General features: G+C 50.8%; 1 protein-coding gene and 1 long non-coding RNA gene across 2 annotated transcripts in view; one reads left to right on the top strand and one right to left on the bottom strand.

The window, feature by feature from the left end:
• The window catches only part of TET3 (tet methylcytosine dioxygenase 3), a 106,494-nt gene extending 103,820 nt beyond the window's left edge, over positions 1 to 2,674 (bottom strand). Inside the window, exon 1 of the mRNA XM_072769854.1 lies at positions 1,974 to 2,674. Coding sequence (XP_072625955.1) covers positions 1,974 to 2,276 — 303 coding nt within the window. The 5' untranslated portion in view covers positions 2,277 to 2,674. The remainder of the gene's footprint in view (positions 1 to 1,973) is intronic.
• LOC140601217 (uncharacterized) lies at positions 2,097 to 19,054 on the top strand. The gene is made up of 3 exons (XR_012004262.1): positions 2,097 to 2,593; positions 14,543 to 14,650; positions 18,666 to 19,054. It is a non-coding gene; the product is annotated as an uncharacterized lncRNA (long non-coding RNA).
• The last annotated feature ends 2,795 nt before the right edge of the window (positions 19,055 to 21,849 follow it).

Here is a 21,849-nt window from a genome sequence, read left to right as displayed (position 1 = left end):
GCCAGCCACAGCGAGGTCCACAGGCATATATAGATCTCTCAGCAGGGCTGTCTCTATGCCTCAGCCAAGCCAGATCCGTGTATCTTAACCATGATTACCCGACAGCCCAGGCCAGCAGCTTCTGTACAAAGATGACGGGACCTTGGCCTCCCTCCCTGCCCCTTTCACCAAGGTATGCTGGATCGGTACCACCATAAGAAAAGCTCAAACATGGTTCACCAGGGCCGCTGGTTCCAGGAATATCCAGCTTAGAAAGCTAGGCCCCCTTCCTCCTCCGGTTTGATCATGGGAGAAATGGAGTGAAACTGAGGGGGTGAGAAGGGGAGTGAATGCCTGAAGGAAGCAAGCAGTGGAACCAAGCTTTAAAAGTCGTCTAGGCACATCTTCCTTACACCAACACACAAGATATCATCATGCCCAGGAGTGAAGCCTACCCCTACTCCCCCGCCCTTTCAGAAATGACCGAAGGGCCCTGGGCCAGCAGGATGCCAACTCCCCACAACACCCGCAACATACAGCAGCTGGACACTGTCTCCCAGGCTAGGGTGGGGAGCTGTGCATATGATCCAGATGTCTGCTCCAACCAGAGACCAGGGAAATAGAGCACCGAGTCTGTGGTCCTGGGCCATGCACGATATGCAACTTCCACCAGGAATGGACAAGAAAAAAGGTAAAAGGGGGCAAAAAAACATCCCAGCAACACCCACCACCCTGCCCCCAACACTTGCATCTTTCTTCTCGGCCACAGGACCACAGCCCCACCACGCTCACGGCACAGCTGGGCGCTTAGCAGTCAGGGAAATCCCGAGCGCCAGCCGCCAGCCCAGGGAAGCCACAGGTGCCCTAGCCCTCAGAAGCGCAGCAGCTCCCAGCCCCGCTGGAAAAGGCTTCAAAGGCCATCAAGCACAACCCCTCCATTTCCCCAGGGAGAAGACAGGCCCAGAGAGGGGGCCCGAGCTGTCTGAGCCCTTGGACAAATCAGTGGCAGAGCGCAGGCGCCCCGCAGACACAGCGCAGGCCTCCGGCTCTGTCCAGCGCGGGTTCCGCTGCCTGGAGAGACCTCAGCTGCTACACCGCTCCTCCCAAGCTGCGCCACTTCGCTCGTCCCTACTTCTGCCAACTCTCGGCTATCGAGGCTGCCACCAACCTCGTGCTGGCAGCCCGCCATCAGAATAGAAGGGAAAGATGGGAAAGACCCAATGCAGGGTCACTACCTCTCCACTTCCCCCTCTCATCTCATCCCCACTCCTCCTTTCCTCCCTCTGTCCCCCTATTCCAAATAAAGGGAGTACTCTTCCCAGCGCCTGACAGTGTCTCAAAGGCACAGCATTCATTCATTCTTTCACTCGGTCTCCGAGTGCCAACTACACATCAAGGAACCGAGCCAGGTCCCGAGAACACAGAGATAAAGAAAAGTCTTTGACCTCCAGAAGTACCTCAGTCCGGTAGGGGAACCCAAATCATGAACTGTCATTAAATTTCCAGTTCCAAAGGGCTCTCCTGCCCTCTTTCTGAGAATGATGGTACCCAAAAAAAGGCTCAGGAAACGAAACATTCCATTCCATCAAGGCAGCACAAAACCACACCATCACCCCAAATCTTCCTTTCCAAATCCATCATTCCCCATGTCACCCAAGCATTGGTGTGACCTTGAAATACATCTGAGGCTTCAAGCAGGACAAAAAAAAAAAAAAAAAAAAAAACAACCCTCCTAGAAACAAGGCTGGATAGGTCCTGCATCAAATGCAAACATCAGCGATGAGAGTGCTAACCGGAGACCCCAGCCCCCTGGGCACTCTCGTACAAACTGTCAGCCCGGCAAATGCGCGCAAGCAAGCCGGCTCCTACCCACGGCCCCATTCAAAGACCAAAAGGATCCAAACGAAAGAACGGGCTTGATGGTCTCTAACAAGACCCTGTGAGTACAGCGCCTTGGTGCAAAGGGTGGGGTAGCCAAGCCAGGGCCAGCTTACCTCCTTGAGAAGCCCCACTTTCTTCTTCAGCACCTCACACTTGCGCAGTTTGCAGATCTGGTGCGTGCGGCGGTTGGTGCAGCTGGTACAAGCCCCGCAGTTTTCTAGCCGCCGGCAGGGCTCACAAGTACCACACCGCTTTCGCTTCTTTCGCCCATCTCCACCGCCTCGGAGTTGGGGCTCACTCCCAGCCATTGGGAGCCCAGGCCCCTGGAAACCCCCTACCATCACCTGGCCCTGAGGGAAGTCATAAAGGCCTGGCAGGTCCGGCTGGACTGCCAGGGGCACCTGAAACTGGCTCATGATGCTGCCAGAGGTAGGGGCATAGGTGCCGGAGCGGAGCCACGGTCCGGCCTCCCGCCGCCTGCCAAGGCCACCACTGGGTCCTTCTTTCCTAAAACAGTCAAGAGTGCACAAGGGTGAAGGCAGGTAGCTCCAGTCTCCAGGATGGGCGCCTCTTCACCTCCTCTGAAGCAGTCTGATAGGGCTCAGTTGGGGGCCACTCTCCCATCTGCTGGGGCCCAGGATCTGGGGCAGGACGCCAGCGGCGGTCCCCAGAGAAGGGATCATCTTGGCTGGGTGGGTTCTTCACCCTCACCCACCCTGGACCCAGGCATGAGGTAAGCAGGTGGGTGTGTGGTGGGGGCTGGGCAGGGTGAGGAGTTTCTCCTGGTACTTCTCCTCCGGGGGCGGGGGGGTGGGGGGGGGCCGGATGATGGAGAAGGCAGCGCTGCCTAAAACAGAGACAGAAAAAGGGGAAGCGCATCACTGGAGGCTCGGCGACAACTTTCACATGTTACCTCTTCCTGCTTCTGGAAAAAGAGAAAATGGGGGAAGAGAAAGGGCTTGCTCAAATGAAGTCCTGCCCAGAACCTCTGGCAGGGCGCACCAGCGCCCGCTCCCCGCCTGGGCCAGAAGGCCTAGAAGCGCCCGCCGGGGGCGGGGGGAACCTGCCCGATGAATCTGAAGGGGTGATCCAGGTGAGATTTCTAAGCAAGTTGTCCTCTACCCCACCCCCACGGGCTTGGGAGAGTTTCACCAAAATTCCCACACACACCCCTCACTGGAGGTCGCGGGGCCTCCCCAAGGGAGCAGAGCTTCCAAAATAAAGTTTGCGCAGAGCTTCCCTCGGCGGTGCTGCCCGAGCGCCCGGCACGGAAGCGGCCTGGACCGGGGCGCGCCCGCGGTGGCCCACGCCGGCCGCCCCGCCGCGCCCCCCGCCCGCCGGCCGGACCCGGGGAGGGCCGCCCGCTCCGCCGAGGGGGCGCGGAGAAGGGGGCGCGCTCCAGCTCGGGCCGGGCCGCGCGCGCGCCGCCGCTCGGGCTCCTTTGTTCTGGGGCCTCGGCCGCTCGGCTCCGGCGGCTCCGCAGCCCCCGCCCCGCCCCGCCGCCCCCGCCCGGCTCCGCTACACTGTGACCCGTGGCACCCACGCCCCGTCCCCCGCAACAAAGTAGCGGCCCCCCGGCCGGCCCCCGGGCCGTCCCCTCCCCCGCCCCGGCCGGGCCCCCCACGCCTCCCCGCCGCCCCTCCCCCACCCCGGAGCCGGAAAGGCACCGACTGCACCGACCTGCCCGCCGCCTCCGGGGCGGAGCGCACAAAGGGGCAAAGTTTCCCGGCCCGCGCCGCCGCCGCCACCACCGTCGCGGCCGCCGCCGCCGCCGCCTGGGGCGCCCGCCTCACGGAGCGCCTGGCCCGGCCGAGCTCTGCGCGCGGAGCCCCCCGCCCGGGCCGAGGAGGGGACGGCGCAGGAGGAAGGAAGAGGCAGCGGCGGCCGCGGCGGCAGCAGCAGCAGCAATGAAGGCGTCCGCGGGACTCCCCGCCCCCCGCGCGCCGCGGCACGTGCTCGCCCGGGGACTCCCCCGCCCGGGAGGGCGCGCACGTGCGGCCCCGCCGAGCCCCGCCGGCCCCGCCGGCCCCGCCGCCCCCTCCGCCGGGCCCGGGGCTGCGCGCGGGGGGAGTTCCCGCGGGGGGAGGGCACGGAGCAGGCGGCCGGCGAGCGGGGGGCGGCAGGGCCCGGCCCGGCCGCCGCGCCTTTGCACCTGCAGGACCTCCCCACGCCCGCGCCGCCCTCCCGGGACCCGGCTGCCCGCCTCGGGCCAGCGGCCCCGGCCCTCCGGCGCCTCTGCAGCCCCGGCGGGCGAGGCGGGCCGCGCGGGGTGGGGCACGCGGACCTCCCAGCCTAGGCCCGCGGCCGCGCCGGCCCCGGTGTCCCCGCTTCCTGCCGCTCCCTGCGGGCCCGAGCGATGCGCGGCGGCCCGGAGCCCCCGGGAGCCCCGAGCCCCGGGCCCGACTGACCCCCCTCTCCCGGCTGCCGCTCGCCGATTCCGAGGCAGGACAATGGGGGACATCGCGCGTTTGCGTACCGAGTCAGCCTGGCCGGCAAGGAGGGGGCACCGGGGGCAGAGGCTGCGGGCCGGCCGCGGGGCACCCTCGCAAGGGCCACGGCCGAGCGCCCTATTCAGGCGGACCCCAGGGCCGTGCCATCGCGAGCCTCCCCCGCGCCGCGCTCGGCTCTTTCGCGTCGAAAACAAAGACTAATCCGATACCCCCGCCCTGCCTCCCAGAGGAGGGGGAACGGGCGCGTCGCGGAGGGTAACGCGGAGGACAGCGTTCAGGAGGGGCTCGGGGAGCCTCCAAGGGGGCCGCGGCGCAGCCAAGCCCCATTAGCCAGTGCAGACACTTTGGAAAGTCACCCTGGGCTATTTTCCAGGCAAAGGACAAGGAGCAAGGCACAAGAATATTTCCAAGTTGCCAAACTGCCCGTTCTCGCTGCTGCTTTTTTTTTTTTTTTTTTTTTTTCCCCTCACCTGTTGTTCAGGCCAAGTTGAAATTCCAGGTTATATTAGTTCAGCTCCACCCATCTGGCCTGACTGCCAGGCTGGTGCCCGCAGCTGCCTTCCACCTACCTGGGTTGCTGGGGAGAAGGGTGGGTCTCTAACACACACACACACACACACACACACACACACACTCGCGCGCGGGCAAGTCCTGGCAGAAACAACCATGGGGCGGACTGGCCTGACCAGTTTGGGCGGTGCTCAGGGAGCCAGGTGCCTGGCAATCATCCCCGACCCGCTGAAGCTAACAACTCAGCCAGAACTGGAAAAAGAGCATTCGGCGGGCTATTTAGAAGAAACAAAAAAAGTAACCGATCTCAAGTAGCGCTGTCCAGAAAGCCCTAGACTGGAGGAAAAGCCGGGGTTCTGCCTGGAACTTCCCTCCTCGCAGGCCTTTTTCTGACAGGCTGCACCACTGGCCAGGTTGTCAGCTGTGGGTGGGTGGGTGGGTGGGTGGGGGACGTGGCTGCAAGACCTAGTTCCTACCCGGGTGTTTGAGAGGACTAAAGAGTTTCTGTTCAGGGAAGTAAGTCTAGAACTGAAAAGAGATACTTGGTGTAATTTTCAATCAAACAGAAGAACAGGTTGTGGACTTGAAGTTGTCTATGTTTTAAATAATTTCATTTTAATAAAAGTTACACATATTAGAGAAAATGTAGAATACACAGAGAATTAGAAGACAAACATCACCCAAATACAACCACATTTAACCATATGCTATATTTCCTTCTAGCCTTTTCTATTTGTAGATTAGTTGCCTCTTTTTTTTTTTTTAATAACATGATTGTATGCACTCTGCAATTTGTGGCCCTCTTTTCACTTAACATTATACCATAAGCATTTCCCTGTTTGTTACACAATCTAGTATGACAATGGGGTGAAGAATGTGGCTTAGGGACAGCGAATTCTGGGTTCCAGACCCCACTGTGGTATTTATTAGCAGAGTGACCTTGGACAAGGTACCATCTCTGAGAGAATCCAAGTACTTGGCCAAGGGCTTTTGGGACAATGCTACCTCAAATCAGTTCCTTCTTTTTTTCTTCATAGGGCATAATAAATGAGAACAGCTATTGTCATATCCGTATCCGTAGAACAACCAAGTGAAGTAGGTGGTATCATTAAACTCATTTTACAGATAAACAGAAAGATTAAGTAACTTGCCCAAGGTCACTCAGCTAGTAAATGGTAGATTCAGAATTTAAGGCCGGCACCTTTCCTTCTGTATTCAGAGCAATTTACTGTGCCAAAGTAGTTTCCACCAGCTACCTATGAGGGGGTTGTTTCACAGAATCCTCTGACTTGGGGACACTTAGGTGACTCAGTGGTTGAGCATCTGCCTTCTGATCACGTTGAGATCCCAGGGTCGTGGGATCAAGTCCCACATCAGGCTTCCCACAGGGAGCCTGCGTCTCCCTCTGCCTATGTCTCTGTCTTTCTCTGTGTATCTCTCATGAATAAATAAATAAAATCTTAAAAAAAAATCCTCTGGCTTAGCTAGCTAGGTGGATGCTGGTACCATTCACCAAGACAGAGTGCAGGAGGAGAGAGTTATAGAGCCATCCATGTAGAATTGAGGAGGTGAAGCCTGGGCTGGAAACACACATGGGCCCCATTGCAAAGCACAGTCTAAGTGAGGCCCCAGGTGTGGAGGAGCGCATTGGTAGTGGACATGCAGAATGAGAGGCAAAGGCAGCCAGGACAGAGGCCCAGGGAACACCAGCTCCTGAGGGACAGCAGCTGACAAGGGGCCAGCCAAAGAGACTGAGAAGGAGCAGCCAGAGAGGTGGGAGGGAAACCAGGCCCAGCCCGACACCTGCCTGTGTTTTTCCCAACTGCTTCTCCCTCTGGAACCCCGAACTTCGGCAGTCTCATCTGCTCATTCCTTGTACCTAGGGAAACCCCTTCCCACTTCACCACCCCCTTCCCGCTTCCAGCTACTCCTCCTACCTGCCAAATTCCCACTTATCCTGCAAGTCTCAGCATAAATGCCAGTCCTTCCATAAAACTTCTTCCAGACCCTCGGATTCCAGAGCCTCACCTCTCCCGCCCCCCCCCCCAAGTTTAATGCACCCTCCCTTTGCAACAGTTATCTTATCAGCATTGTAATTGTTTGCACATTTCCCTCCCCATTACTATGAGCTCCTGGAGGGCCGGAACCTTGTCTTTTCACCTTTGTAATCCTAGACCTAGCACTCGATCAATATGTGTCGAATGAAGAAAGGAGGTCAGTAGAACCTGATCAATGACATATCCCAGTGACACCAAAGACCCACAGGCTTCCAAGGGTTTTTTCCAGTGGGCCTTCTTGGGTCTGCAGCCTCCCGCGCTGCCGGGTTACTCCTTCCTCACACACCACTCGAGTTGGAACAGCTGGGACGGTGGTGGTGCCCAGCGAGCGGCTCTGTCTGGCAGCAGCAGCATTAAGCTAGAGGCAGTGGTTCGCTAACACTGGTCCCCAGGCGCAGCATCACCGACACCTGGGAACTTGTTAGAAATGCAAACTCTCGGGCCCCACCCTAAACCTACTCAAGCAGAAACGGGGTGGGGCCCAGCGCTGAGTTTTAACAAGCCCTTCGGGTGATGCCCGCTGAAGTTTGAGAAGCACTGGACTTTTGGAAGCGGTCGAGAAGCAAGTTCAGCACCCAGGCAGCGGCCAGGATCAGGCCCGAGGCGCTTAGAGGAGGTAGACCTAGAGACGCTCCTTTTATTAATTGGCGTGGCGGGCTCCACCCCCAGCGACGGACGACTGAGCCTTTTTAGGCCACTGCTCGGGTGAGGTCAGGACCTGGCTGCCGCAGCTGCCCCAAGGGTTAGAAAGGGAAATCCCGTTGCGAAGGAAACAAGCCCAGTGGACTGCAGGCACTGCAGGGTTGGCAGGGGGCGTTTCCCTGGTTGGGGATGGAGGTGGGGCTGACTTCCAGCTCCACTGAGGAATTGCGGTTGATTCAGCACCCGGCCAAGAGCACAGGAAGTTGTGTTGGATGTGCCCGTGTGGTTCTTCTGGAAGTCACTTCGTGGAATCAACACTGCTGGTTGTTTGCGGAACCTGCAAATGATCGCATGTGACTAACGTCCTCTGAGATGCTCGACCCTGCTCCTTCTCTTTAGCTAATAAGCAGTTTGCCCTGTTTGAAGGGGCTTTGTACTATGGAACGTTTTCCAGAAATGTAAATACACACCCATGTGCACGCCTGGGCTTGGTTTTAAAGATTGAAGGCATTGGGAAGTTTGATTGGGGATGTGTTTCTTCTCTGGTCATGTATTGGTTAAAAATATTATCAGCTAATGTTTGCATAGAGCTTTCCCTTTTCAAAGCACTTCCACATACATTATTATCGTTCTGTCTGCAGAGTGATAATACGGCAAGTGCAAATGTTACTTTCCTTTTCTTTCGGTGACATGGCTTTTATTATTATCACCATTTTACAGATAAAGGAACTGGGATTCTGAGAGGTAATGTGTCCAAGGTCACTTACTACCAGGTGGCACAAATGGGCCTACAATCTAGGACCTCTGAAATTTGCCTACCAGGGTCAGGGCTGATAGGGGGCAGAAGCTGACATTTTGCTCATGGGGAAAGGGAGATTCATCAGTAGATTCCTTTTGGACATGCATTGGTTACTAGGACATGTGTAGGGTATCTAGACTACATTTTTGAGTAGCTCAGCAAAAGCTTTCATGTTTTATTTCTGTGACTTTATTTTGAATTTAGAGTGAATCAAAATGACTATATAACTTAGAAGGAGAATGCAAGGTCCCCACCATAATGGGAAATCTTCCAACCTAAGGGAAATCTTCCAACCATGATGGAAATCTTCCAACCCTCCTTGGGCAGGAGGGTGGGAACTTTGATGGACTTCAAGACTCAGGTTGCTGAATACCCAAGAGGGATAAAGGCTTTGGTGTCCCCCACTCACACCTTGATTTGACCAGATATAACAGGATCAGTTAGGTTTTGCTGTAATAACAAACTATCCCCAGGTCTCAGTGGTTTGACCAAAAGTTTACTTCTCAATCGTGAAATATGTCCATTGGGGGTCAGCAGCAGCTCTGTTGTCCATGGCGACACAGGCAGCTCCAACTGGACATGTTGCCTCCTCAACCCTGAAGGCAGGAAATGAGGATGAGGCAAACCAAGCACTAATTCTCAAAGTTTTGACCTAGGAATAATTCATGTCATTTCCACTCTAATTTCACTAGCAAGTCACAAGGTGGCAAGGAAGTGTAGTAGGAGCAATGCTTCCATGAACCTGGAGAAGCAAACGTATTTGGTTAACAGTGCTAATAACACATAGGGAATAGTGTCAGCAGGTGAGGTGGATGTGGGTACCGGAGGCATAAGTGCAATCAGTTCCACCCATTTCATGAGTGCTTCTCCCTCCTGAGGACATGTATTTGAGATTCCCATTCTATTGGGTTGTCGTTTCTCCCACTAGAGAAGATTCAGATATTTAGACCCAGGCAAAAGAAATCTGAGCTGAGGGAAGTATGATGGCAAAGATGAGTGGCAGTGGGGCAAGCTCAGTAGAAATTAATTTGTAAATTGAGTATCCAGCAGAGGAAAGGACTCGGGGCATATGTGTCACCAGGGGCCTGTCTGCTTAAGAGGAAAGTTCTAAAGCTATGACAGAAGCATTTCCTGCCTTCTCGCCATTCACTCCCACTCATCCTTCCTGGCTAAACTCAGGTGACAACTCAGGAAGCCTTTGATGGTCTCTCAAGACTGAACCTGCCCATCACATTCTTAAGAGTACATTGTTAAGAGTGTCTAGGTCTGTCACGTTTACTATGCTGCAGAAAGAGACCACATCTTGCTCAGGGCTTGCTGTGGTACCGGGAATGTATTGGAGTCTCAGCATGAAGGCAGAGAAACCAGCAGGAAGGTTGTTATAGGAACCCAGGTGAGAAAAAAAATGATGGTGGTCTCCATTACAGTTGTGAGGTGGGGAGGGAGAAAAGTACTAGAGAGAGATTTAGGGAGCCATATCAACAGGGTAGGGATCAATTACATGAGGGTATATGGAGGAGGTTTCTGGAAGAACAATAGGGTAGATGGTAGAACCAGAGGAAGATCAGGTGGCTGAATGAGGTCACCAAGGACATGTCCATTTAAGGTGCATATGAGACATCCCCAACAAGACCCAAGAAGCAGCATATATGGAGACCTGAGGTTCTGGGGTGAAACTGGCTGGACCACGATCCTATGATTTACCTAGTAGTTGAACATCAAATCCTCCAACAAGGTCAGCCTTTTGTTGTTGTCATTGTTGTTGTTTGAGAGAGAGAGAGAGAGAAAGGTCAAGCAGAGGGAGAGGGGTAGAGAGAGAGGGAGAGAGAGAATGTTAAGCCCCTGTGCAGGGTTCAATCTCACAACCTGCAGATCACGATCTGAGCTGAAATCAAGAGTTGAATGCTTAACTCACAGAGCCACCAAGGCACCACAAAGTCAGCCTTTCTAAAAGGAACTTAACTGATAGGGGTGCCTGTAGCTCTGTAGGTTTGGGCATCTGCCTTCTGCTCAGGTCATGATCCTGGGGTCCTGGGATTGAGCCCCACTTTTGGCTCTCTGCTCTATGAGGAACTTGCTTCTCCCTCTCCCTCTGCCCCTGCCCCTCCTCCTGCTTGTGCTCTCTCTCTCTAATAAATAAAATCTTTTTTAAAAAACAAAATTAAAAGGAACATGTGAAACATAAAGTGGAGAATTGGGGAGAGGAAAGCACAGAAAATAACGTGTAGTATAAAAATCATGAAATTCCTGAGCTTTAAATCTTAAGAATTCAGCCAGAGCAGTACAAGGGCTTTCTAAAGAGTCAAGTGTCCCTACTAGATGGCTTCAACTTTAACCTGTTTGTCCCATGACCTTGTTTTCATATGCTGCTCACATTCCATCTCTACTCAGCAGGAGCTTGCTTGCTCAGCTTGCATCTGAGATCTGAACTTGATTTCAATCCCTTTCATTCTTGAGGTTCCACTTCCCCATATCCTTTATGGGTGAGAGTCAAACCCCATTTGCAGGAACTGTGTAGGGCAGGCAAACCAATCCTCAGAGCCCCTACCAGATCCCATCACTCCACTTGGCCATTGTGCATCCCCCTCCCCCCACACACTCTTCCCTTTCCCCCAAAATTGAGATGCTCCCTCTGGGTGCCTGGGCTCCATTTCCAGCTCCTCTGCGTACTGGTTTGTGACTGTGGGCGAGGTAATTCCCCTCTCCCAGCCTCCTTCCCATCTGTCAAAATGCTACTTAGGCTACCTCCTTTGCAGATTCCTTTGCAGAGAATCAAATGAGCCTCGCTATGGCAATGTTCTATCTCGGACATTGGTGTGTAGTAGGGACTCAAATGGTCCCCTCTTTCCTTTTTTTTTTTTTTAAAGATTTTATTTATTTATTTATTCATGAGAGGCACAGAGAGAGAGGCAAAGACACAGGCAGAGGGAGAAGCAGGCTTCATGCAGGGAGCCTGACGTGGGACTCGATCCCGGGTCTCCAGGATCACGCCCTGGGCTGAAGGCAGGAGCTAAACCGCTGAGCCACCCAGGTATCCCCAGGTCCCCTCTTTCCATTCCATCCGATCCCTTGGTTCCTCTTCCCCCTTCAGGGAGAAAGGGTCTTACAGTATTTTAACCATATGTAGCCATGACAACCAGAATTAAAATTTATACAATAATCAGTGAGGATATTATGTATTACTTAAGAGAATGGAGGTAATGATGTGCAGGTGCCCAGGATGAGACTCGGCACTGAGCAGGAGCCCCTCCTCAGTCTCCCCAGCTGGAGACAGCAGTTCTCCAAACACATCCTTCCCTACACATTCAAGCAGCCCTAGGGCCTGCCACCTCCACTCTAAACCATCCTGAACTGGTGCCCTCTCTCAGCCTTCTAGTGGCTACCCGGTTCTCACTCCTGCTTACCTCCCTGCCCTCACCCTGCAGCCTCCTTCTTCATAGACATGGATCACATTGCCTTGGATTCAGACCCCCTGGATCCACTTGTTCCAACCAGAGCCTTAGAATTGAAAAGGCCAAGTGCCTGGGCCATCATCCTGCAGCCAATCAGGAAAAGAAGTTTCAAACTCTTGCCACTCCAAGTATGATCTGTGGACCTAGGGCATCAGGACAGCTGAGGGTTTGTAGGGGTGTAGAACCCAGTGGGCCCCAGAGCTGCTGAATCAATATGTGCCTCCTAGCAAGACTTCCAGGTGATTCCTAGGCACCCTACAAACTGAGAAGCTCTGCTTTTGAAGTCTTTCAGGATAAATGGGCTAGAGATTTTTTTTTAAAGGATGCAGTCTTTTTCTATGGAGTAGGAGAGGCGTTCTTGGGAACACCTGCGCTAATGGATTGAGTCATCCGAGGTCAGTCTGGCATCGTTCCTGGGGAGGTAGTCTGTATTGCCAACACTGTACTATTCATCTGCGGAGCCAGGGAGCATGAGCTGAGCTGATGCCTCCGTCTTCTTGCCATTCTTTAGGGGTGTCCTAATGGAGACATGACTAGGGCCATGACCCACATCCACCTGTCACTTGGCTATTTCGGACCACAATAAAACATGAATTTTATTTTATTTATGAGAGATAGAGAGAGAGGCAGAGACACAGGCATAGGGATAAGCAGACTCCCCATGGGGAACCAGATGTGGGACTCGATCCTGAGACCCTGGGATCATGACCTGAGCCAAATGCAGACACTTAACTGACTGAGCCACCCAGCTGCCCAATGTTAATTATTATTAAAGTCAACCATATCTTCAAAAATCTCCTATGTTTTGGGGCACCTGGGTGGCTCAGTCAGTGAAGCGATCTACTCTTGGTTTAAGCTCAGGTCCTGATCTTAGGGTCATGAGTTCAAGCGCTGTGGTGGGCTCCGGGCTGTTTTGAGTCTGCTTACAACTCTCTCTCCCTCTACCCCTGCCCCAGCTCTCTAAAATAAATAAATACATCTTAAATATGCCTTTTATGTTTTAATATTAAAGTATTTTTGAAAAATATTTGACAACATTGGAAAACATTTACGAAATATGAAATTGAAAGAAAATAATTAGGATGTATTATATTATCAAAACTTTGTAAGTAATTATGCAAAGATTGGAAGAGAATACATCACAACATTAACAATGGATCTCCTGATGATTTTTGTTTTCTTCTTCATACCTTTCTTCTAAAATTTCTACAAATAAGTATTATTCCTATAATTGAGAAATAAAAAATTATTTTTGAAAAAAGACAAACGGAAAGCAGTTCCTTGAGAAAGAAGGAAGCAAATCCTGATTACCAACAGAATGATTGCAGCTTTGCACATTGCAGCCACCTGGAGAACTCTAGGAATACTGGTGCCCAGGCCCCACACCCAGAAATTATGTTTGAATGGATCTGGGTGGGGACCCCAAGCCTCATGTGCTTGGCAACATCTAGCCACACTTGGGTGTGGTCTAATGTGCTGCCGGGCTGGGAACAGCCGCTTGCCCAAGCCATCTCACTTTCCAGCAGAAGTTTAGGCTGCTGTCTGGTGGTGGAGGAACTACAAGACCTGATTTCAGGCTTCATCAGTGAGTGATCCTCTGTAGCTGTGTGATTCAGGGAAGCCATGTAACCGAACCTTAGTTTGTTCGTAAAATGGGAATATTTAATGCCTACTGCAAGAGTTGGGGCATGGCTTCCAGGAGAGGATAAATGAGAAAGGTCTGTGTGAAATAGAAATCATATAGAATGAGTTCTTTGTTAGAACCTGGAAACTCAGATGATAACAATTATCTTTGATCAATGAAATATCCTTGGCAACACAAGAACCCATGCAAATAAGCAGGTTTGTTTCTAAGCTCTGTCAGTCTTGTAATTTGACTTGATTTGGAGATTCTGTAGGCAGGTGCTGTCAGATGTGGATGCCCAGGACAGTCCTAGCCTGAGGGCTCATGGCCAGTGGATAGCAGCCAATAGATCTGAGCTGTTCAGACCATTTGGTCATCTTGCTTTGAGAGGTGGCTGGTTTCCAGAAGCCCAAACGTTGTTGTCATGAAAATGTGCCTTTGCATTTTAAATACATTCTGCTTCCAAAGACATGTTCTTACTTAACCATCTCCTTGGGAGGTTGTGACCACTGCTTAAAATGTCTTGGGAATTCCTCTTTTGAGATTGCCTTTGTCTAAGCTACATTTCTTTTCTGGGTAGTTTCAATCAGTGAATTCATTCTCTATCCTTTGAAGAGGAGCTTAATTTTAGAAAACAGTCGAAAATATCTTTCAGAACCAATTTTGTTTTAAAGATTTTATTTATTTATTCATGAGAGACACAGAGAGAGAGAGGCAGAGACACACGCAGCGGGAGAAGCAGGCTCCATGCAGGGAGCCCGACATGGGACTTGATCCCGGGTCCCCAGGATCACGCCCTGGGCCGAAGGCAAATGCTCAACCGCTGAGCCACCCAGGCATCCTAACCATGAATTTGATGGATGCCTGGATGGCTCAGTGGTTAACTGTCTGCCTTCAGCTCAGGGCGTGATCCTGGAGACTCAGGATCAAGTCCCATGTTGGGCTCCCTGCATGGAGCCTGCTTCTCTCTCTGCCTGTGTCTCTGCCTCTCTCTCTTTCTCTCTCTCTCTCTCTCATGAATAAATAAATAAAATCTTTTTTAAAAACCCCAAATGTAATGATTAAGATGGTATTCAAACCTAGATAAGACATACATTTTTTTTTAAGTGAAGAGGTCATTCATTAAGTATGCCTGCCTTGCTACCCAGTTTACTCCCAGCGTCCGACACGGTGCCTGGGACCCATATCTCAACATATTCCTGTTGAATGATGAACAGAGCCCTGCTTTCTACTGGGACCCATAGACTGGCTCCAAAGTAAGTCTGAAAAGACATTGTACCGAAGTAGCCTATTTGGGATTAATAAATTCTAGTTTGTATGCTGATTAGAAATTAGTCCCTTTCTTTGGTAAGTGTGGTAGGTAGACATATATATATATATATATATATATATATATATATATATATATATATATATATTTGACTAAAGAGAAAATGTTGCAGTTCCTTTCTCTCACTGGGGTAATACTGAATTTAGTTTCCAAAGGCAACACTAATCAGTGACAAATCCAAGCATTTTTGGAATTATTTTTCATGCCCACCCAATCCACAAAACAACTAATCAGGTATTGTTAGCAAGGACAATGCCTGAAACAAAACTCACTTTTTCATACAAGGATTTCAAGACACCCACTGGCAGGTGACAGAGAGGAAAGCAAGGTCTTGCTCAGGTAGTGGGAAGACTTTCACCGCAGAGCCAGTCTCAGCTGAGGCAAGTCGCTGCTCTGAAGGAGAAAGAAAGCCAAAGCCAAAGCTCAACTGCTTCTGGCAATGGAACCGTTTCCAGGAAGGGAACACACGGGTCATCTGAGGTCAAGTTCAGGGCACACAGCCAGCCGCCAGGCGGGAAGGAAGCTGCAGTGAATGCCTGCTTGCTTGCTCTCCAAGCCCTTTACCTTCTGAACAAGAGTCCTGTATCAGCACCCCTGCCAGGCCTCTCGGAGGACCTCAGAGGCTCGTTCCTGACCCAGGCCTCCTGGCTCTGGCCTCACAGACACGCAGAGGTGCTGAGGGGAGGCTGGTAGGAGGCAGTGTGTGCGGCAATGGCTCGCTGGCCTGTGCTGTCGTTGCCTTGCAGAGAAGAGGGGCCCGAGCACTCTACTTAAAGTACATGAGCATTCCGCATCCACAGTTGCCCTCCCCACCCCCAGGACGCACAGGACACATTCCTAGCTCCTTGCTTTGGTCCATGGCGTTAACTCCACAGTCATTGTCATCCCAGCTTCTGTTCTACAGACCCTCCTCTTGGAGTGCCCAGCTCCCGTGCTCTGTAACCCACCACAGTTCCCTTAGCTGGAAGCAGCACCTGTTACCGTCTGTCTTGCATCACGCTTAGGGACACGTCATCTCTCCCCATTTGGGACCACACTGTACCCACTCTTCACACCACACATAATCCTTCCTTTGCCCAACTGCTTAGCTGCTGGGTCTGTCCTCACCATTCTGCCTCCCATCATGTTCCTCACCTCACTGCCCAAGGCTCAGCTAGCTAGACTCTCTGAAGGACTTTCCACCCACACAGACCTACCAGCTCCACTTACCAAGTGGCTACTCTGTGCCCAAACATTTGTCTACAGTATTTCTAATCCTGGAACAGCCCTATGAAGTGGGATCAAAGATAGTTTCACTTTTGGACTTAAAGTTGAGACTCAGAGAGGTTCAGGAACTTGTCAGAGTTGCAGAGCCAGTTAGTGGCCCAACTGGGACTGGACCCCAGGTGTGATGCCTAAGCCCAAGCCCTCCATCTCTTCCATGCTACTTTTTCATTCATAAGGCAAATATTATGAACTTGAGGCTATAAGAACTTTTGAAGATCATCTTGTTTTCACAGCAAGGGACCTAAGGAGTAGAGAGGCCTGATAACTTGCCCAGGGTAACACAGCTTCTCTCCACCCCCTTTCCTCATCCTTCCCGTGTGCTGGAGTGGGGACCCAGGAACCATCTATCCCCTGTGAGGGGTTACCAGCGCCAGGTAACATTCTCCGGGGTTTCTAGTTGCAAGGTTTCTGACACTTGCCTGCCCTGCGAGCAGGGCCCCAGAGAAGGCAAGAGAGAATGTCACAGCAAGCTTAGAGCCACTGGATTATCCGTTCAGCTATATACAATGATAAAACCCCAAATAACAGTGACTTAGGTTTGTATCTCTTTTCTGTAGAAGAAGTCTGAGGAGGGCAATCTGGGGAAGTTTTATCCAGTTAGGGCCTGGGGCCTCTTCTGTCTTCTGCAATTTCCTCCTCATGGGGCCCTGCATGGTCCCCAGTGGCCCCAGGATCACCTGACGGGAGGGATCTGAGAGCAGACTCAAAGAGCTCTTTGACTTGTACCATTCATGCTGGAGAGGCTGCTCAGAGCCTGGCAGAGAGCTGGTCTGGCACCTGGTGAGATGTAGTATTTTGCTAGCAGCATAAAGGGATTGGAATATGGGGATATTTCATTGCTTAGTTCAGGGACTCTTCACAAGCTCAGCCTACTTCTCTTCTCCCCTTCTTCCTTCTTTCCTTTGGTTTAATAGTGATTGAGCTGTGCATTCCTATGTGCCAGGCCCTGAAGATACAAAGACAGATAGGATGCATTCTGTGATCTAATAAAGAGACGAGGAAATGGACCATTTTAATGCTATGGTGGCAGGGGAAACCTTAAGATCCATGCAACAGAAGCACACAGGCAGGGCATCTAGACCAGTTTCCTGAAGAGGGTGCTTGCTGATAAGACAGAGCTGAGAAACATTAGGGGGAATTGCTAGCTCCCAATGATCACCCAGATATTGAGGATGAGTGAGAGGGAGGAGTCAGACGCCCCCAGTTTTCTAGCTGCAGTAGGGGTAGGGGTGATGGGGCCACGATGGATGCAGAGAACACAGGCCTTCTCCCACGATGGTGTTCTCTTGCCTGGGGAATACCCTCAGCTTCAGATGAGGCTGCCACCTCCCCCGTACTACTCTCTTCCATTGCTGCTCCCAAAGACATGCACATGGGCCCTTTCCACTGTAAAGGTTTTCATTCAAGTGTTCTCGGGAGATGAAGTCCCTTTGATCCTGGTCTAACGAATCAAATGCAGGAGCATGGTCTGTACCAAGCATCCTCCAAGCCAGACTAAGTTGATTTCACAAGTGTCACTTGGGACCGCTGTGCCCAGTGTAAGCTCAGGCTCTAGAAAACCCACCTGTAGTGAACATCTGCCAAGTTGTGGGGAACCAGTGAATGGATCCTCTTCCCATGTTCGGGGACTTTCTCACTGTGGTGGGAGGCAGAGCCAGCCTCTCACGGTGAAGATGAAAAGTCAGATACTGGGATCCCTGGGTGGCACAGCGTTTTGGCACCTGCCTTTGGTCCAGGGCGCGATCCTGGAGACCTGGGATCGAATCCCACGTCGGGCTCCCGGTGCATGGAGCCTGCTTCTCCCTCTGCCTATGTCTCTGCCTCTCTCTCTCTCTCTCTGACTATCATAAAATAAAAAATTAAAAAAAAAAAAAAAGAAAAGTCAGATACCGTCTCTCTCAGATTTCCTTGCAGCTACTACTTGGCGTGTCCAAGGCATGTGGCTGAGACTGCAACTAAGATATACCTACCAGAGTCTCAGGTCGGTGAGGAACTTCGTGTGGCAGGAGGAGTTACAGGGGGATCACATTCTCCCAATAGCCATGCCGGGCACTCTGGAACCTTGCAAATGACAACCTTGAAGCCTGAGCTTCATTAGGTCCATAGTAACTGCCTTCTATTTGCAGTTAAGGACCATGACGATTTCTTGGCAGTTTCTCAGTCCAGCGAGGTACATTGCTGAAGGGAGCACAAACTTTGTTCAGAGGACAGTGAGTAAAACCATGTAGCTAGAACAGAGGATTCTTTCACAGAGTAGAAGATAAGGTTGGAGGATCCCAAAAACCCAGTTAAAGAAGAGCCTGGTCATCATTTTGTAAGAGGCACCAACCTTTTTTAAATAAACTTTTATTTTGGAATAATTTTTTTAAAAATAAACTCTACGCCCAATGTGGGGCTTGAACCCACAACCCCGAGATCAAGAGTCACCATGCTCTACTGACTGAGTCAGCCAGGTGACCATTTTGGAATAATTTTAGATTTACAGAAAAATTGTAAAGATAGTACAGAGCGTTTCCATATATGCCTCACTCAGTTTCCCCTGATGCTAACATCTTGCATTGTATGCTACATTTGTCAAAACTAAGAAGTTGACACTGGTATATTACTATTTACTAAACTCCAGGCTTGATATAGAGTCCACTAGTTTTTCCACTAATGTCCTTTTTCTATTCCAGGATCCGATCCAGGATACCACTTTGCATTTAGATGCCAATCTTTTTAAAGGAGAACATTAAATATGATTAAAAGCTGTTTTAGGAGAATCGTCTGAGAACAACAACCAGGTTGGACCAGGAAGCTGGGTAGCAAGGCATTTGTAAAGGCATTCCAGAATCTTCGCTGAATTTCCAAATGCACCTTACTGCCCGGTGCTAAAGAGACTCACCAGTTGGAGGTGCCATTGCCAGGAAGACGAGATCTGGGCCACTGGAAGCATGTCTGCCTGCTCAGGGCCCACAGGGGCCGAAGCATCTTTAGGATGCTCCTGGGGGCCTCCACCTAGCAGCGTTAGTAAGCTAGCAGTTCTTCCTGCCCGGGCAACCAGCATGGACTGATAAATCTAAATAGGGAGCCAAAGAAATGCATGCTTATCTTCTTTTCTGAAAGTTTAGTCTTGTCTTCCTCAACAAGCAGCTTGTTGTGGAACGAGAACAGACTCAGGAATCAGGAGGGACCTGGGTTTGAGTCCCAGCTCCACCACTTACTTCAGGAGCCTGGGTGAGTTTCTCAACTCCCCTTGGGCTTTAATTTCCTCACTGGTAAAAAACTGGGATCTTAAATCTTCTTTATAAGATTACAGAGAGGATGAAATAACATTCACAGTGTTCAGTAGGGTATCTGGCACACAGTCGGCATTCAATAATCATGAGCTCCCTGACAACTTGAGGGTGGGATCTGGGCTCATAATTTTTTTGCTTATCCTTGTAATGCTTAGCACATAGGAGGCACTTCAAAATTTGGTGATTCCATTATGGAGCTCACAAACCCAATGACCCCACAAAAGGCTGATCATGTCTCTAGTTACATCATTCATTTATTTAGCAAGTCTATATTGGGCATTCACCAAATAGCAGTTAACAGATAAAAGCCAGACACTGTGCTAAGTGACCAAGACACTGTGTGTCAAAAAATGGCAAAGCCCAGGCAGGGAGAGAGGTCTTCAGACAACGTTCACTCAGGTCTGATACAGAGTTGGACACAGTTAATAGCAAGCAGTGTGTCCAAGAGCAGAAACACTGGCTCCTTCTGTGGGGGGCAAGTGTAGAGCCGCACAGAGGAGGAGACTTGGGACTGGCAGAATCAGTAGTTCTTTCAGGAAAAAAAAAGTGGGAGAAGATGAGAGAGAAGCATTTCAATCTGTGGGAAACACAAGAGGTCTTCTGGAACCATAGGTAGGCTTGTGGGGTTTATGGTAGGAGTAGTGACAGATGAGGTTATATGAACACGGCATCTCTAATACTCCTATACAGAAAGGACTGAGGGGCAGTCATCTGGTGGCAGGGGCTAGCAGAAGACCTGACTTGAAGCTGTGCTTACATAGAGTAACCACTATTTTTTTGTAAGGTAGTGTTCCCCTTATCTGATGGGGATACATTCCAAGACCCCCATGGAAGCTTGAAACCACAGGTAGTACCAAACCCTAAAAATACTAGATTTACTCCTACACCTACATACCTATGATAAAGTTTAATTTATAAAGTAGGCACAGTAAGAGATTAACAACAATAATAACAAAATAGGACAGTTGTAACAATATCCTATAAGTTTCATGAATGTGCTCTCTTAAATATCTTTTTTTTTTTAAGATTTTATTTATTTGAGAGGGAGGGAGGAAAGGTGGGAGAAAGAGAGAGAGAGGGAGAGGCAGAGGGAGAGGAAGAACCAAGCTCCCTGCCAAGCAAGGAGCCTGATGTGGGACTCAATCCCAGGACCTTGGGATCATGACGTGAGTGGAAGGCGCTGCTTAACTGACTGAACCACCCAGGTGTTCCTCTCTCAAAATAACTAATTTTGAGAAGGGTGCTGTGCTCACCCTTCTTCTTGTGATGCTGTGAGATGATAAAATGTCCAGGTGATGAAATGAAGCGAAGGGAATGATGTAGGCACCGTGAGGTAGCATTAGGCTACTATGGACTTTCCCCACAATCCATCAGGAGGATTATCTGCTTCCAAACCATGACTGACTGCTGGTAACTGAGACTGTGGGAAGTGAAACCACAGACAAGGGGGTAAGACTGCACACGGTTGAATTGAGGTGGCTTGGAGATGAGATGATTGCCAATGGTAGTACCGGGCAGGCAGGGCAGGGAGTAGGCACCATAGCCACTCCTGGCACAGCATGCTAGGAAGGGAACCATGTGACTGCTATGAAAGAGGAAGTGGGGTCAGGGAATTTGGAGGATTTGACTGCAAGGTCCACTACACACCTTCAGCTGGAGAAGCAGACACTGAGGTGCAGGGAAGATTTGAGAGCTTTTAGGGAGGAACAACCAGAATTTGGCGAGAAAGGGTGTATACAGGAAGAGAGCTAGAGGATGAGGATGACTCCACAGCTTCTAGCTTCTAATGTGGTCACCCAGGTGAATGAAGAAGCTGGAGAAACAGGCTTAGTTGCCCTAGGGTGGGGGTGGAGGTAAGAACTGTTTTTTGCACACACTGAGCAGAAGATAGCCAAGTAATGATACGCAGAGATCCAGATGGAGCTAGCTTTAAGTCATCCTCCTGTCTGGGATTTGCTTCCAAGCAATCTGAGAGTGGTGGGTTAGCCATAGGTGACACAAAAATGGCTCTGAATAGATAACCAAAGTCAGTGAGAACATAAAAATTAGTTCAGACTAAGAAAACCAAAGCTGCCCGGCCATTCATCAGGCCGGGAGGACAGACCCTCGGTAAGGCCAGCAACAAAGTTACTGTGAAACAATATTCCTCCCAAGGGCACACTGCAGCCAAAGTGTCATAACCACCCCCATCTTTGTGTGACTGCTTTCTGACCCACTGAGAAACCTTCTTCTCTAACATGATGGACCATCAGAAACTTCGCTGTTTGAAATTTTATCAGTAAAAATGAAATACCCTTCTGTTGCCAGGAGGATCTAAGTTACTTTGACATATGAAGGGGTCTCGATTTGCAATTCAGGTTCAGAGCTTCAGATAAGGGGCTTCTGAACCCAACAGTCCACATTTATCTTAACTTTGTATTTTTGTAGGAAATGAACCTGGGTCTGCTGTGCAGTTCAGACCAGGTGTTGACTCCTGTACATACAGACCTGCTTTGCTTTGAGCCTATCAAAGTACTGCTTCGTTTACATTTCGACCTAAACTCTATTCTTCCCCCAAATCCTAGAATTCTCTCTTTTCCTG

The sequence above is a fragment of the Canis lupus genome, chromosome 12, assembly GCF_048164855.1.
Source record: "Canis lupus baileyi chromosome 12, mCanLup2.hap1, whole genome shotgun sequence".
NCBI lineage: Eukaryota > Metazoa > Chordata > Mammalia > Carnivora > Canidae > Canis > Canis lupus.
This window is presented reverse-complemented; position numbering and strand designations above follow the sequence as displayed.